This window comes from Lacerta agilis, chromosome 12, assembly GCF_009819535.1.
Source record: "Lacerta agilis isolate rLacAgi1 chromosome 12, rLacAgi1.pri, whole genome shotgun sequence".
NCBI classification, from domain to species: domain Eukaryota; kingdom Metazoa; phylum Chordata; class Lepidosauria; order Squamata; family Lacertidae; genus Lacerta; species Lacerta agilis.
Genome location: NC_046323.1, coordinates 25,345,006 through 25,361,816, shown reverse-complemented (window position 1 = coordinate 25,361,816; position 16,811 = coordinate 25,345,006). Strand labels below are relative to the sequence as shown.

The following is a 16,811-nucleotide window of genomic DNA, read 5'->3' as shown; positions in this document are numbered from 1 at the left end:
TCTCTTGGCAGGTTCAGTGAGAAATGTGAGTTCCTGGTTTTAACAAATGTCAGCTTCCTGCATCTTTCCCCTGCACCTATCCATTAAGTAAGTAGTGAGATTGATTTTCTTTGTATGCCAGTTCATGATTAAAACAGCTTTTACTTCTTCAAGCTTTCAGGGATATTGCAGTTGTGCTGTAAGATATTATAACTTTCCTGTCATGCTGGGGGTGAGGCTTGAGAAACAACGACCTTCTTAACAGTGACAAAGCCTTTCCCCCTCACATGCCACTATGGATTAATAATTTATTGTCTTGCACTAAAGGAACACCTGCTAACTTGGACTACGCTATATAATTATAGCTTTTCGAAAGGCATCTGCATCCACACAAAAATGCTCAAAAGTGTCTGTTTAGCCAGTGCCCAGGAAACTAGCTTTCCCTTTCCAAACAGAAGCTTTTACAGATTAAAACATTTGTACAGAATATCTGATGCACTGCACCATAGGTGCAATCAAAAATTAAAGATCTCCTTTTTCCTTTTTTGAAATGGAATGATGGACTAGAGCATTTTCTTATATATTAAGTGCTGAATGTTTTCAGTCATCTGTTAAATGACATTGAATCACTCATTGGAAATGCCCCTAAAAACAGATAATATTTTGGACACTACTGTGAGCATATGTCTTATTAAGTTCTTTATGAGGATTTGCTTTATTTAGGAGGGAAGAAAATCAAGACTTGAAATTCAGAAGTTGCTATAATTTGCAAATGAATCATTGTTTTGCATTGTGTGAAACCTTTTCTAAGTGCCTTGTTTCCCTGCTATTGTCAATATGTTTTTCTTGTGGTGGTATTAAATGGGGGAGGGGTCCAGAATTAACTCTAGCTGTTTTCCCAAAGCATCTTTTGTATGGTGTGGCTGCCCTTCAGCCCGCCCTTCAGGTTGCCAGTTGCTAAGGTTATGAGCTTTCTTGATGAGTCTCGTACAGCCTCATTCATATTGTTGGTGGTTTATTAAATATTTAGATGGTGAGTCTTAAACTCTGTTCCCAGGGTGCTTTCTCAGCCAGTATATCCTCCAGTATATAAACAGAGCATATATTTGAACAATCTTATATCTTCTGTAGTGGGGGGAGGTTCTTAATTTGAAGCTGGTTTAATTATTACATTTAGAAAATTGAAGTATTTCAAGACAGAATTTGCATTTTAACTTTTTTTTAATCTGTGGAAATTCTAACCATTTTTTGAAGTTCAAATGATTAGATTTAAAGAGCCACAAAAATACTGCTCTGTCTGGATGAGGTGTGCAGGCATTGCCTGCTTGTCATGTCTTGTTAAATGCCTTCTTGGTGTGGAATATATACAATGTGTTCATCCTTAACTGCTTTCAAAAACTATTTCTTGAAGAGCAGCAAGTAGAAAACTTTGACCTTTTCTATTCTTCCTATAGTTTATTCAGCCTAACTATTGTGCCCCCCCCCCGCTTCATATAGAGTTCTCTTCCATAAAACAAAAATTACTGTTGTTTAATTAGCTAAGGAGAAGGGCAGACTTTCAGATTAGTCTGGAATCCAGGCCTTATGATAAATGGTTGAGAGAATTCAAGAATTCAATGACCTTTATTAGGCATAACAGACCAGACGATTTCAGAACAGACATTGTGTATAAAATATATAAGATATAAACTCAACAAAGTAAGGCTTGTATTAATTAAATCTTTAGCACTAAAATTCACTACTAATCCATAAAAAATAACTTCAGACTTCAAATGGTTGAGATAATTGGGTATGTTTAGCCTGGGAAAGAGGAGACTAAGAGGCGATATGGTAGCCATCTTTGAATGTCTAAGTCACATGGAGGATAGAACAAGTTTGTTTTCTCCTGCTCCAGAGACTAGAACCTGAATCAGGGGGTTCAAGTTGCAAGAAAGAAGATTCCAAATAAACCAGAATAACTTTCTCACAGTAAGAGCTGTTTGGCTCCCAGAAAAGGTGATGGAGTCTCCTTCCATGGAGGTTTTTCAGCAGAGGTTAGATGGCCACCTGTCATGTATGATATCATCCTTGGTTTTTTGTTCTACCCTAAAGCAACATGCTTGTAAGTGTCACCTTTGAAGTACAGTATGTTTGACTGGGGTGGCCACTGGTCTTAGTATTGTGAACAATATTTCTACAGCTTTTGATGTATCTAATCTTCATCTGTTCTCTGTTCCTTCAGCCAGTGCTTCTTTGTACTTAATCTTGTTACGGTTCTTAAGCTTATCTCCATCAAAAGAAGTCAGCTTCAGAATGGCAAATAATATAAGCAAGGTTTAGTTTCAGCCACCAGCTTGTGAAATATTTTATGCCAGTGTTTCCCAGAACTTCTCTTTCATTTTCTGGGACCACATTCCACCCCCTTAGCCCAAGTACTTTCTTTGTCAAGGAAAAAGGTGGGGTGTAAATAAATATATAATAATCAAATAATAATAAAACACACCATTGCATTATAAATGTTATATAAGCACCCTGTATTAGAATTCACTAAAGCTGCATACTATGTACAGTTTTTGTAATTTTCAGTATGAACTTTAACTTTTTTTTTTTTTTACTTCCTCCATACGTTTCCTGGAGTTGTATCATTTAGTCACAGTACAATATCACAGTATAATACAATCACTTTAGTTTTCTTTAATACAGACCAAGATTAAATCATTTTCTTTCAGTCTTCAAAGCTATTAGCTACAAAAGGACTTAGGTGTGCACTCAGGTGCCCTCTTAACACTGAAAGCATGTCACTTTCAGTGTTATTGTTGCTTTTCAAATTTCCCTGGGTTTAAAAATCAAAGTTTGAAAAGGTATCGCACAGTATGCAGATGATAAAAACCGTCACCTGCATGCCCAAGGGGTTTGATAAGAATCAAGTGTCACAATCTCCTGAAATCTTCATGTATGTGTGCAGATGAGACCTTATGAAGGTGGCGAAATAGAGAAACACATGCACACTGAACACTGACACAGACTACAGTGAAGAGGAATAATTGTTTGTTTTAATTCACTTTGTGTTTACATTAAGTCCATCCTCCATTACCGTACCAAGTTAATGAATGACTAGGGAATGATGGATGGTTAGAGGCTACAGTATGATTGGGAAATAGAGAAGCTTGTGCTGGTAGCCTTAGCCTCAGTAGTAATCCGACAGATACTTTAAATGTGGAAAAGTTATTTTGCTTGGGGTCAATGAAGATCACTGGTGTTCTTAAACCTTTTTCAGGTACCATTTCTCAGCCTACTCAGATATCCTGCCTCCTGTATCTGCTCCTCTGAACCATGGGTTTTTTTTTTGTGCAGAGAAACAGATTTGAATTTAAAGTGGCACAAAATGTCATTCACAGAATGTCTAACCAATTTATGACTATTGAGGGTACATCTTTTTCCTGTGATAGAATGCTTTAAGAAAATTGCAGTTGAAAAATCCAGTGCAACTCTGCAGTAGATTATAATATGCCTTTGTTTGCAGTAGACTGCTATTGTTTCTTACTAACAGTGGTGGTATTCTATTAGTGTGTGTAGTAGAATTTAGTAAGCCTGTAAACTATCTAAAATATTTGTGCTTGAACTGGCAGATTGGATTTAATGCGCTTGAGTTTTAATTTTTGAGAAAACCAGGCTATGTGTGGAAAATTCTTGGCCTTTTTCAATCTACTAGTAGGAGTGTGAAATTGGCTTATGATTTTTATGTATTTTAGTTATAATTGGGTTCAAAGCCAAATATTTATCTGTAAAGCCAAGGGTGAGACCCAGAAAAACCTTTGAATGGTTGAAGAACAGGAGTGGTATCTCCAATTTCTGCTTGTCTTCCCCATGGGAATGTGTTTTGTGGGCTCATACAGTCTCAGTGGGAAGGAGGAGGTGGGTAAGCCCTGCTGCAGAAGCAGACCTCTGTTCACAGTTCTCTGAAACCTGCCCATATCCTTCAGTGATACAGATATCCCAAGGATATGAAACTCACGTGAACGTTGTACGATCAGGCTATGGCTTTTTCTGTAAGTTGCATCTTGTAAATTTGCTGCTTTCTGAGTTGAGAAATAAGCCAAATATTTGAACTGCAGCGTTGGAACATAAAATGACTTCATGCATCAACATTAAGGAACGTGGTGCATTTGGAGACTGTTTGATTAGGGAGAGCAGTTTGCCTGATTTCTCATTTTAGTTTTGGGGAGGGAAGAATTGCAGAGGGTGCTTCATTCAAAAATCTGTGTGTCCAGCAGCATATCACCGGTGACATGCTTCTTCTCACTTTCAAATACGTTTTGTCTAATGGAGGTGTGAGAAGGTTAATTGCCTGCTCATAGAGGGTCATCCACTTCGTTAACAATATCTGACTTTATTTTAGGACTGCGTAGTAGGTAGCAAAGCTAGGGAAGCTGCATTCCCAGACCTGGCATTATGGTCTCTAGGAAGCCAGAGCCTGAGACTCGGACTACACACTAAGTGGATTTCCATGGCTTCGAAACTTTGCATAGTGTATTGTTTGGGGCCTTCCTCAAGGAAGTTGATATGTCATATTTTCTCTTCTTTCTGATGTTCCTCCTCACCCCACGTCACCTTCCTTCTATGGAGCTTGGCTTGAGGAGAATAGATTTATTGTTCTGCAAACCTGCATTTGATGCTTCATTCTGGGCGGAGAACAAGAGAACACACTGCACCAAAACAACATGACCTAGTGACAAAAGCTAGAGAACTGACCCTTCTATATAAAAAGCATGTGCTTAAACGAAGACTGGAGCTGCCTACTTATTTCTTTTTAAGATGGTCTTAATTTATGTCTTTCCAAAAATGCAAATAGGAGTCAAATAAAAACCAAATATACATAATTCTTGAAAATTGTAGCTTCCTAGGCAGGAGAAATCAGGTCACAGAGCAGAAAACCACAATACTAGTTCTCGGCAGCCAGAATATTTGTGTGTGTGTGTGTGTGTGTGTGTGTGTGTGTGTTTCTAACAACAACTTCATGTGCTTCATGGCAGTTTGCCTCAAAATGCAGTGAACATATCTGTAGCCTGCGTGCTTCCTTGTCTCCCCATCCCCAGTCCCAGCTGTTCAGTGAAATTCTGCTATGTAGTCACAGCTTCTTGAGCTTGTGATCAATATTCTCTAATCAGTGTTCTTACTTTACTCTTCCTTTTATTTATAGCTTAATTATTGACAAAGCAGTTTTGTTTATCTTCAAAATTATGAAACCCTAAAATGAAAAACAGTTCACTTCATTTCCCCTGTTAAATATGAAATTAATAATGCAAAATGTTGAACTAGCTTCTTCAAATAATTGCAGAGTTTTTATTTTTTTAAAAAAGACATGCTGTGTAATCCCATTTTACAAAGACAAAACTACATGAGAATTTGTAGCAGTAAGAATTGGAGCAAACACAAGAATCAATTCCTTTGTGAGAAAGCTTAATCCTATCAATGTTGCAGCATTGGATAATAGCTCTTAGAATTATACTTACTCTGTTATTTTTGGAGTTTTATAAACAGTACTTTTTTGTTATTTTGTGTTAATCAACTCAAGTGATAATTTGTTCACAGAAATGTTACATTTTCATTTCTTTTTCTGCAGTTGCACTAAAATCATCCAGTTCTGCAAAGTCTGACAGAAATGGCATTCAAGAAAGCGGCAGAACTATAAAACCTAGAGAGACCATGCTGGAAGGAGAACTTTTACTACAGGTACTTGTAGTTATGTTGAAAGAATTTCTGTGGGAAATAATCTTGGAACATGTGTTTAATTTGCTTCATTCACCAATAGAAGCATAAGCAAAAACTTTGCATCTATTCCAGTTACCACTTCAGGCTTTTCTTTAATCTTTTTCTAAGATCTAGAACATAATGCCTTACTATGCATAATGTATAGTAAGTAGGCTTAAAAGGTAAAGATAAAGAGACCCCTGACCATTAGGTCCAGTCGTGTCCGACTCGGGGGTTGCGGCACTCATCTCACATTACTGGCCAAGGGAGCCGGCGTACAGCTTCCGGGTCATGTGGCCAGCATGACTAAGCCTCCTCTGGTGAACCAGAGCAGTGCATGGAAACGGCGTTTACCTTCCCGCCGGAGTGGTACCTATTTATCTACTTGCACTTTGACGTGCTTTCGAACTGCTAGGTGGGCAGGAGCTGGGACCGAGCAACGGGAGTAAGCCTACAAAAGTTACTAGGCTACTTTAAAAAAAAAATGCACTTGTCAGCTAATGGCCTGCATTTCAGTTTTGGCTACAGAACAGGGAGAGCCTTCTTCATGGAAATGCAGGCTAATAAAATTATTGGCTTTAACTGGCAAAGGAGGGATGGAATGGCCCACCCCTCATCCACCAGTCCACTGCATTTATGTCCTGGTCACAGAGGAAAAGACTTCCCTTCCTCAACCTTTAGCACAAATACTAAGCTGACAGGCTAGAAGAAATTTAGCCTTCGTCTGCCAGCCCACTCACTGGCCTGTATGGATTTCCTTGTCACCTATGACAACCAGGCAAGTTGTTAAATACACACTATGTTGCTCATTTTGCTTATTTGCATAATTTAATTTACTAGCTTCTTTAAAACACTGTCCAGAGTGAATGTTAGTATTTCAGGCTTAAATCAAACTAGTAAATTAGGGTCTGAATTACATGTTTTTAGGTCCGCATATGTATTTTCAAAACCCCATAATTAAAGCATTAAGCATATAGCATCATAGGTTTATCTTAATCTGTAAATGTGTGCAGAATCCTTTGATGCTTTATAGTAACACTACCTGAAAGTGCCCAGTGTTGCCTGGGAATCTAAGAAATTAAAACAGATTGAGATTTTTAAATGAATAGTGTAAGTTGTTAGTTTTGAGGGCTGTGCTCAGCCCCTACCCCCTGACACAGAGCCCTGGTCTGAGCTGGGGAACACCCGACCAGATTTGGTTCTGAATCCATTTGGAGATGGAGCCAATGTTTAATTAGCAGGCCAGGGGAAGGAGAGACTGCATCTCCTTTCCCCCTTTTCCTGAAAGCACCACAGAGATCAGGAGAGTTGTCTCCTGCTGGATGTTGCTTTGACAATATATTCTGTGCAAGAAATAAACTAATGAAGCAGACCCAGTAGCTAGCAGGGCTACAACCTTGGTGCATGATTCCTTCAGTGTTGCTGGCATATGGCACCAAACGTAGACAAAAACCGACTCCTTTTTCATGGGAACAGTCATGACAAATTGTGTGACAGTATCTCAAGTGGCCCAAACCCAGGTAAAACAGCCAGCCAGATGGGACAAAACCACTTTCCAAGAGATGTAGTAGATGTAGGATTAGATGATGGGCCACATTTTCCTAGATGCAATTTCTATGGTAACATTCCTATGAAATGGTCATCGAACATAGACATTATTACACAAGTGTGTTTGATTTAACTTTGGATTTAATTTTCACATCATAAAACCCTTGGACGTTAGTATTGCACGCCTAATGTACTAGCAATCTCACTCTTGGGGGTTATTGTAGATTTTATGTAAATGCTTTGAAAATCGAAAACTTAGTCTTTAACATGGTTTTCTGCTGCTGATTTGCTGTTTGGTATTGGCCAGAATAATAAGTGTGGTTATATTAACTTTTTTCCTGTGCTTCTTGTAATATATATTAAATTACATTTTTAAATCCTCTTTTTCAACATGCAGTATCAATGTATTTTTTCAAATTAAACTTGTTGCTGTTCTGTCTTCAGGCATTAAACGGCTTTGTGCTGGTGGTCACATCAGATGCACTCATATTTTATGTTTCTTCTACGATCCAGGATTACTTGGGTTTTCAGCAGGTAAGCACTTTTTCCTCTTTCAAAAAAGAGTACTTCCAAAGTTTCGTGTCTGCTTTGTGTATCGAAAGGCAAATTTCTTTGTCATGGTGGCTTCTAGAGGAATCCCAGAAATAGTAACCTCCCTGGGTAACAAGCAGCTCTTAAGGAAGCTGTAGAGAAACTTCTCATAAAGAAACTATGACCTATTTTAAAACTACCTCTGTTTCAAACTTCCAGCTTCTGTCTCATATTATTTAACTGCTCCGTGAAGACACTGGGGGAGATTATATGGAGAGTTGGGCTCTGTCACTTGTTGCTATCAGTAGCTCTCTTGAGGTTTCCATGTCAATGTATGTAGGTGGCACAAGGGTGTGTGCACCAGCCCTCCACCTTCTCACTTTCAGTGCCGAGCCCTGAAGAACAATTCCAAGCACATGTGTGAAACATAGGAAGGTCAGAAGGAGAGGGGTCACCAAGTGTTGCACAAAATATGAAAATAAGTAAATAAATTTTGCAGCTCCTGTGAAAGGATTAAGAACTCGAAACAATCATCAGCACCCTCAAAAATTAATGTTCTTACTATGAGATTTAAAGTTACAGGTAGGTAGCCGTGTTGGTCAGAGACCTGGTCTGAACAAAGACGTTAGATTCTTATCTCATTATACAAGACAAAGCTATCTTTAGCCATCTCACCCCTTGCCTTTTCCTGTTAGACCAATTGCAGTCGTCAACAGTCAACAGGTTTTCCACACCTATCAGCCAATCACCCATTCCCACCACCCTTCTGAGTAATACCCCTCCCCACTCTCTCACTATATATAAGGGTCTGGTGACTTCTGTTTCAGTGTATCTGAAGAAGTGTGCAGGTATCTGAAGAAGTGTGCATGCACACGAAAGCTCATACCAAGAACAAACTTAGTTGGTCTCTAACGTGCTACTGGAAGGAATTTTTTTTATTTTGTATTTTGTTTTGACTATGAGATTTAAAGTTGATTTTAAGTCCACAGCATAAATGTGACTTTGATTAGTAGACTAGTCCCCCTTTTCACAAAAATAGTAATATATTTTATTATCTTGTTTCCAAATTAAGCAGTAGAAATGCATTACCTAACTTATATCCAGTTGTTGGAACTTTGGCTGGCACTGCAAGAGTTGAATGCATACTCTAGTTAGATTTGAAATAAGCAGATCAGTTTCAACCCTGTTCAAGATACGCTTAGCACCTTTTGGATGTATTGCAAAGATATTGTGGTCCTTGTTTTGCTCCCAATTGTTTAATAAACAATTACATGGGATTTTAAAAAAACTGGTTTTTGCTGGATTAACTTTCCTTCTTTCATAATTCTTTAGGAGTCCATTAATTGTAGTGGACTGTCTTACTTAAAATGTGATGAATTGTAATATTCTTTGTAGCAATCAAGCACAGGAATATTACTTAGCATTTTCTTTGCTGTCGTTGTTTCTTGAATATAGTCTGATATTATACACCAGAGTGTATTTGAACTAATTCACACGGAAGACAGACCAGAATTCCAGCGCCAGCTTCACTGGGCTCTGAACCCTGTGCATTCTACAGATTCTGGACAGATAATGCAAGGTTAGTATCTGTTAGTAGCACTAGGAAATAATTTGTGCCTGTCTTTACGAGACATACCTATGAAGAAATGTTTATGTTTATAGGTATTGAGGAGAAAACTTCACACTGCATTCTCTCCTACTACCTGCAAAGGTGCTTATCTGTAACGGGGACTGATACTAATGGGACATGCATTACACATCTAGAGGCATTACACATTCCAAATGGCAGATATTTATAAAGTGTGGTATGCCTTAGCGATACCTCCCACTGTCATTTTTGTTTAGAATAGTATTTGAAACCTTGGTTACAAAGGGAGTTGCCATTATCATGTGAACGAATGTTTGTCTAAAAGGAAGTCTTAAATTATCTTTTCATATAGGTGATAATGGCTTTGCACAGTCAGCAACATACTATAACCCAGAACAGCTACCTCCGGAGAATTCCTCTTTTATGGAACGAAGCTTCATCTGTAGATTACGCTGTCTCTTGGATAATTCATCTGGGTTCTTGGTGAGTACAGAGTTGCATTAATGTCTGGTTCACACCTAACAGGATACTATGACTTCAGATTTTTCACTCAATTTTTAAAAGAAACAAAAAGTTATCATAGCTATTCCACTTCTGAATCCTTTATGCGTGAGTAGGACTATATTGACCTTGAATCAGAGCTAGCAAGTGCATGGCCCCAAGCCAGGCATAGGCAAACTCGGCCCTCCAGACTATAACTCCCAACATCCCTAGCTAACAGGACCAGTGGTCATGGATGATGGCTGGATCTGGAGGGCCGAGTTTGCCTATGCCTGCCCTAAGCAGAGAAACCAAGGAAGGTCCTCGCAGTTTCCAGCAAATTGAGTGTGGGAATATATGCACAAAGCTTGCTCTGCCCAGTTTCTGTCACAGCGGTGTCATTTTCTGAAAAATTAAAATATTGGTGATTGATTTTCAGTGCTACAAATTCTCTTTCAATTAAGTTGTTGTGCAGTTCGTATTGTATTGTATTCATATTTTTTAATGATATGAGCTTCCACGAGAGGGTTGTAGAGTCCCAAAAGGAAGTCTTTCTATACCCCAATAATTATTACTGTCTTTTTCTTTAAAACTTGTGAAATAAATTAGTCCATCTTTGAAAATACTTTCAAAAGAATTGTTTAAACAATAAAAGATAATATTCTGCATATTTGCATAAAAGCAACTACTTGTGAAATAACAGTAAGGGGATTCACTCCCAATAGTGCATGATGCAATGGCTGTTCATCAAATCTCTGAATTTAAGATTCACTATCCTTTCACATGATTGGTCGTCCCATAGTAAAATTGGGTAAACTTGCTCTTTTGGATGGTGTTTAAAATATACAGTGGCATAGCTTATCACAGTTATATCTAACAAAAATGAAATTGTATCTAAAAATGTGGCATGAGGTTATAACTTGTTTTCTTCTTTTAAAGGCCATGAATTTTCAAGGGAGACTAAAGTTTCTCCATGGACAGAACAAGAAAGGAAAGGATGGCGCTTCTATATCCCCTCAGTTGGCTTTGTTTGCAGTGGCTACTCCCCTTCAGCCTCCATCCATTCTTGAAATACGTACCAAAAACTTCATCTTCAGAACTAAGCATAAGCTAGACTTCACACCTATAGGATGTGATGCAAAGTAAGTGCAAGGTCAACTGAGGATAATTATATACTATAGCTGAAATTCAGAAGTACAGGTTAAAGTTGTAATATATAAGTCTATGTAGCCCCGGTGGCAATTGTTCTGCATCCTTAGTCCTTACACCCTTTCCATTGAAGTTCAGCTAATTACCCCCTCTAAATAAGTACAGCTTCATTCATGATCTTCTTCATCTTTAATTACCAAAATGTACATATTTCAGAGAATTACTGGTCAATAATGAATTTAAGCCACATTTTCAGGAAGCAAGATATGGGCTCCTTTTCTTCTATCTACTGTACTTCATCTCCTAACTGCTTATAGATTAAATTTTGTATTGTAGTGTTTTGGTTTTGTTGCCTTAATCTTTCTGGAAAGGTAGTAAGTTGTTTTATTATTATTATTTATTTGGGGCAACCTTTGGCTCTTGCAAGTTGCCGAGTAGTTACTGTTTTCTGCTTGAGAGCCAGTGTGGTGTAGTGCTTAAGAGTGGTAGACTCGTAATCTGGGGAACCGGGTTCGTGTCTCCGTTCCTCCACATGCAGCTGCTGGGTGACCTTGGGCTAGTCACACTTCTCTGATGTCTCTCAGCCCCACTCACCTCACAGAGTGTTTGTTGTGGGGGAGGAAGGGAAAGGAGAATGTTAGCCGCTTTGAGACTCCTTCAGGTAGTGAAAAGCGGGATATCAAATCCAAACTCCTCCTCTTCTTCTTCTTCTTGTTGTTGTTCAGGTTTTCAGTGGGAAATTCTGATTTTATTTTGTTTATTTGGGGTTTTGTTTTATTTTATTCTTCAAGCTCTTGAGCTGTGAAAGGATTGCATAATATGTTTTAAATGTTTTAAATATCTTTTGCAGAGGTCGAATTGTGCTGGGTTATACTGAAGCAGAACTCTGCATGAGAGGAACAGGATACCAGTTTATCCATGCAGCTGATATGCTTTATTGTGCTGAGAATCATGTCCGAAGTAAGTGTCCTCTTGTGCTGAGCCACGAAGCAGAACAAAGTGTGCCAAAATAAATTCAGAAATGTATCCAAAATTAACCTTATTGTTTTTTCTAATAAGGGCTTTTTTCTAGACATGTCCTTCGACCAAACATGTGAGCTTAGTTTGGAAGAAGCAGTGTTTAATTTTCCCATGTGGATTCCTTTAGCTTCGTTCTCCATGTTCCTGTCACATCCTGCTCTTTGCACTTCCTCTTCTCTGCCTCTCTTGCTGCCAGTTCAGCAGTTTTCTCAGGCAGATGGAAAAAATCTCTTCAGAGTAGTCGAAGTCTAAATTTAGAACGTTTTCTGACCTTGATGTATTTGGATCCCTTTGTCACAAATTTTGACCATCTCTATAGCTTCTGCTGAAAGGGAGTACTTTTTATTTTGTCCTATATAGCATTTTATTAGAGATGCCTTCCATTCTCCTTTCCTTAGCAAAAGCTTTTTTTAAACTACAGTTTCCATTAATATGGGAAATAACTTTGTTTTCTAAAAACAGTTAAAATATTCCATATTTTATCCTGTTTAAAGACACCCCTTCAAAAAAAAAATACTGAAAAGTTTTAAATAAGTTGCAGTTGAAACCTCTTGGGTTCCATAGCTGTTATTTCTTTTTACCTATGAGATATTGACCATATTTGTACATAATACCAACCCATGGTTTAGCATGTTATGTACAATTTGCAATGAACTTGGGCTTGCATACTTTCTTTTGCTTCTCCTATACAGCTAGGAAGGTAATTTTGGAAGCTTTTATTGACATATTTAGTTAACCAGAATTTAACACCGACTATGGGCAGTTTAAATCAAGCCAAATTCGAAACATGGTTTTCTGAAGCCAAATTGTTTAAACCAACCACAGTTAGCATTTACCACAATTTCGGGACTGTACAAGGCAGGGAAATGTGATTTGCTAGAAGCAGAACCAAAGGTTTCAAAAGCTATTGCAGGTATACAAGAGGAGTTATGTGTGGAGCGCACAATCCTGAGACTTAATTATGCTTGTGCATTCTCAGCAAACCATGTTTTAGCCTGGCATGCAAATGCACTCATTGTGTTGTCGAGAATAGAATACAGAACAGTAGGTTGGATTCAAACTTAGTCATATCTAGAGCAAACCACTGAAATCAATCGGTCATGAGTCAGTCATAACTAAAGGCCCATTAATTTAAATGAATATGCATTTGATCCTGAAAATTAGCTGGACTTAGCCTTTTAAGTGGTTTTGATTTGATTAGTTTATAAGTTCTATGTAAATAGGAATGCCAAACTTTTTATTGGGCAACATTAAAGATGCTTATCTCTTTTTTTTCCTGTTCAATTTTTTTTAGTGATAAAGACCGGAGAGAGTGGTATGACTGTGTTTCGACTTCTTACCAAAGAAAATAGATGGGCCTGGGTTCAAGCAAATGCACGCCTGGTTTACAAAAATGGGAGACCAGATTATATTATTGCTACACAGAGACCTCTTACGTAAGTAGCCACTGACGCATGGAGACACTGCAGTTGGGATGATCTAAGGCTACCATGTTCAAAACAGAGATATATAACAAAAAACAATTGTTAGCCAGTTTGTCTTGTGGGGAGAATTCTAGCCCTGTACTTCCTATCCTCCCACTAAAAGCATTATCTCCCTATGGAGCAAGTGCAAGAAAAATGCTGGCTCTGTGGTTAGTTATAAGAATCTTGACAGTGCCTGCTTCCCCCTTAAGCACAGTTAATCAGCGCTTCCTTTACCTGGGATCTGAAACAATGGCTTGCTTGGTTTAGGGACTTGCTTAGTGTTGTTTTGTTCTTCTTTTCTGTGTGGGTAGTTTGGCCCTTTTTACAGGGCAATATGTATCTAAAACAATTATATTAAACTTTTTTAATTGTTGTGGTGTTGCTGTATGAGTTACTAGGCAAAGGTAAAGGGACCCCTGACCTTAGGTCCAGTCGTGTCCGACTCTAGGGTTGCGGCGCTCATCTTGCGTTAATGGGCGAGGGAGCCGGCGTACAGCTTCCGGGTCATGTGGCCAGCATGACAAAGCCGATTCTGGCGAACCAGAGCAGTGCACGGAAACGCCGTTTACCTTCCCGCCGGAGCAGTACCTATTTATCTACTTGCACTTTTCAAACTGCTAGGTGGGCAGGAGCTGGGACCGAACAACGGGAGCTCACCCCATACATTATACTAACAGTATAATGTAATAATTATTAGTACAACTGGAAAATAGAATCAGCAAACATGTTGGGGGGTGATGGGGAGTCTTATGTAACTGAGTAAGAATGTTTGGTGAAATGAATTGTTTATGAATGAACTGATTTTTATTTGTACTGGGAGAGTCTGTTGCAGTACTAAAGTAGAATATGGCTTTCCTTTCTTTTTTTTACAATTACTGCTATTAATTTGCTGTTCTTGTTATTTTGCAATTCAGAGATGAAGAAGGGGCAGAGCACTTACGGAAGCGGAACATGAAGCTGCCGTTCATGTTCGCGACAGGTGAGGCTGTGCTCTATGAAGTGATGTTTCCGCCGCCTGGCTTAATGGATTCTTCTCAGGGAAAGGTTAAAAGCAGCATTGGGAAAGGAGCTTCTTCTAAGGCTACACTGCGCAAAGAATCTGTTGATCCCAATTCACTTCTGGGTGCAATGTTGCAGCAAGATGAATCTGTGTATCTCTGCCCACCTGCTCCAAATAAAATTTCCTTTGAGAGGAACCTTTTTGCGGACACCTGGGATGAGCTGGGTAGCATGATGGCCTGTGATTGGCAGGATAACGTTTTACCAGTGAGGAATAACAGCATTCTGAAACAGGAGCAGACCGAGTGCCCTCAGGAAAGCAACTTGATGCTTCCTGAAGACAGCGTGGGACTTTTTCAGGATAACAAAAACAGCGAACTGTACAACATCATGAAAACTCTGGGTGTTGACTTTGAAGATATAAAATGTTTTCAACAGGATGAAGAGTTTTTTAAAAACGAACTTTCTGGGGCAGATGATATTAGAGACATAGATATAACTGATGAAATCTTGACCTATGTTCAGGAGTCTTTAAACAAGTCTGACCTCTTGTATTCGGGTTGCCAGCAGCCACAGCAGCCCATGGTTCAGAACTCTACTTGTTTAATGCAGCAGCAACTGGAGCAGCAGCAGAAGCAACAAGGGGTGGAGCAGCAACAGCAGCTGTGTCAGAAGATGAAGCACATGCAGGTCAATGGGATGCTCGCAAACTGGAACTCTGTCAGCAGCATGCCCCTTAACCCTTCACAGCAACAGACACAGCCGTATGTCTTTCCTGGCATGCAAGAAGTAACTCAGGAGTTCCCTTACAAATCTGAAGTCAACACAGCAACATACGCATGTAGGCAGGAGTTCATTCCCTACAAGCAGCCAACCGGCATGGTGTCGCAGCTTTCAGATTTTACACAGATAGACTTCCCAGTAGGAAGCTTTGACAGATCATCCTACTCAGGGTCTTCTGGTCTGGAGGATTTTCTCAGTTGTTTGCAGCAGGTTCCCGAAAGCCAGCCTTGTGGAGTAAACTCTCAGCAAGTTATAGTAACTCCACCCACGTGCTATGCAGGTGCTGTGTCAATGTATCAGTGTGTATCTGAAACTCAACCAAACAGCACAGAACAAATGCAGTATAATCCTGTGGTATCTGGACAGCAAGCATTGCTAAGCAAGGTATGGCATTTCTGAAATTATTTGTTTGGCTTTTTTTTTAACTTGGAAATGTGCTATGTCAGTGTTCTGAGAGTTGCTCTCTAGCTAACAAATTTAAATATACAACTGCATTGTACAAATGAACTGTTACCATCTGATTGGTTTGCATCTTAATTTGTGCATGGAGCTTTATTCAGTGGGCCATCTAAAGAGACCTAAGGACTTAGCTGGGCAGCATAAATTTTCTGGTACCCCTCCAATAGAATCCTTTTCTTCTTCTGCCTCATTATCGCTTAGCGATTATTTTAACTGTAACTATGAAGAGAAAAGGATCAGTCATGTCAAATGGTGAATTATTTGCTTCATTAGGGTCAGGAAACTTAATTTTGCTACATTACTGTAGGTAATTTAAGATATTTATAGTAGTGATTAATGCACTTTTGCATAGGAAAGAAATAGATTTAAACAGTATCTACATCATTTGAGTGTGTTCACATGGTCAGCACCAAATGCTGTCAGATTATTTTCGGAGCCAAAAGGAACAATTATTTAAGAACCAAAATACCGGTAAGTGTAGAAGGACAATATTATCTTTAATGGCTTCACATTATTTGTGAATAAATTTTGACTGGCATTCAGATGTTTGTAGGATAGAACACATTTATGATGTTTCCTTAGGACAGCATTAGGAGGAGAAAATTGATGTGGCTGGTGATGGTTATTTGGTGTAGGTCAGGTCTGGTGATGAGTCTTCCAACCCCAGCTGGCAGCTTCTTTTAGCGCATTCTCATATGGGCTGATCTACAAGAGCCTTAGGATTAAAATTGGACTTTCTGATCTTTAAACCATTTTAGCCTCAGTTCTGTTAAATTTGTATAAAACACACAGGAAATGAAACCTCGTTGCTATATCTTAACGATTACTTTCTGCTGTAGATCAGGATTTTTCAAACTTTCTACTCCCAGGTTTCACTTTAGAGGGCTGAAAAGTCACAAGAGCCAGAAAATGACAGAGCCAAAGGCAGAATCAATCACAAAATGATAGCAGACAGAGGTAGAACTTGGCATTACCAGCTGGCAGTTACTGGCATTTTCTATTGACACCTACTTTCTCTTTGTATATTGATAAATTCTTTGCCACAGAAATTTCCTTGTGGCAAGGAGGTCCATCATTCA

The 16,811-nt window shown here is 38.9% G+C and overlaps 1 protein-coding gene across 1 annotated transcript in view; it reads left to right on the top strand.

Moving 5' to 3' along the window:
* Positions 1 to 16,811, top strand: part of AHR (aryl hydrocarbon receptor) — a 46,435-nt gene that overhangs the window by 20,855 nt on the left and 8,769 nt on the right. Inside the window, exons 3-10 of the mRNA XM_033166310.1 lie at positions 5,582 to 5,691; positions 7,702 to 7,791; positions 9,244 to 9,367; positions 9,729 to 9,859; positions 10,796 to 10,998; positions 11,856 to 11,965; positions 13,320 to 13,461; positions 14,406 to 15,657. Coding sequence (XP_033022201.1) covers positions 5,582 to 5,691; positions 7,702 to 7,791; positions 9,244 to 9,367; positions 9,729 to 9,859; positions 10,796 to 10,998; positions 11,856 to 11,965; positions 13,320 to 13,461; positions 14,406 to 15,657 — 2,162 coding nt within the window. The remainder of the gene's footprint in view (positions 1 to 5,581; positions 5,692 to 7,701; positions 7,792 to 9,243; positions 9,368 to 9,728; positions 9,860 to 10,795; positions 10,999 to 11,855; positions 11,966 to 13,319; positions 13,462 to 14,405; positions 15,658 to 16,811) is intronic.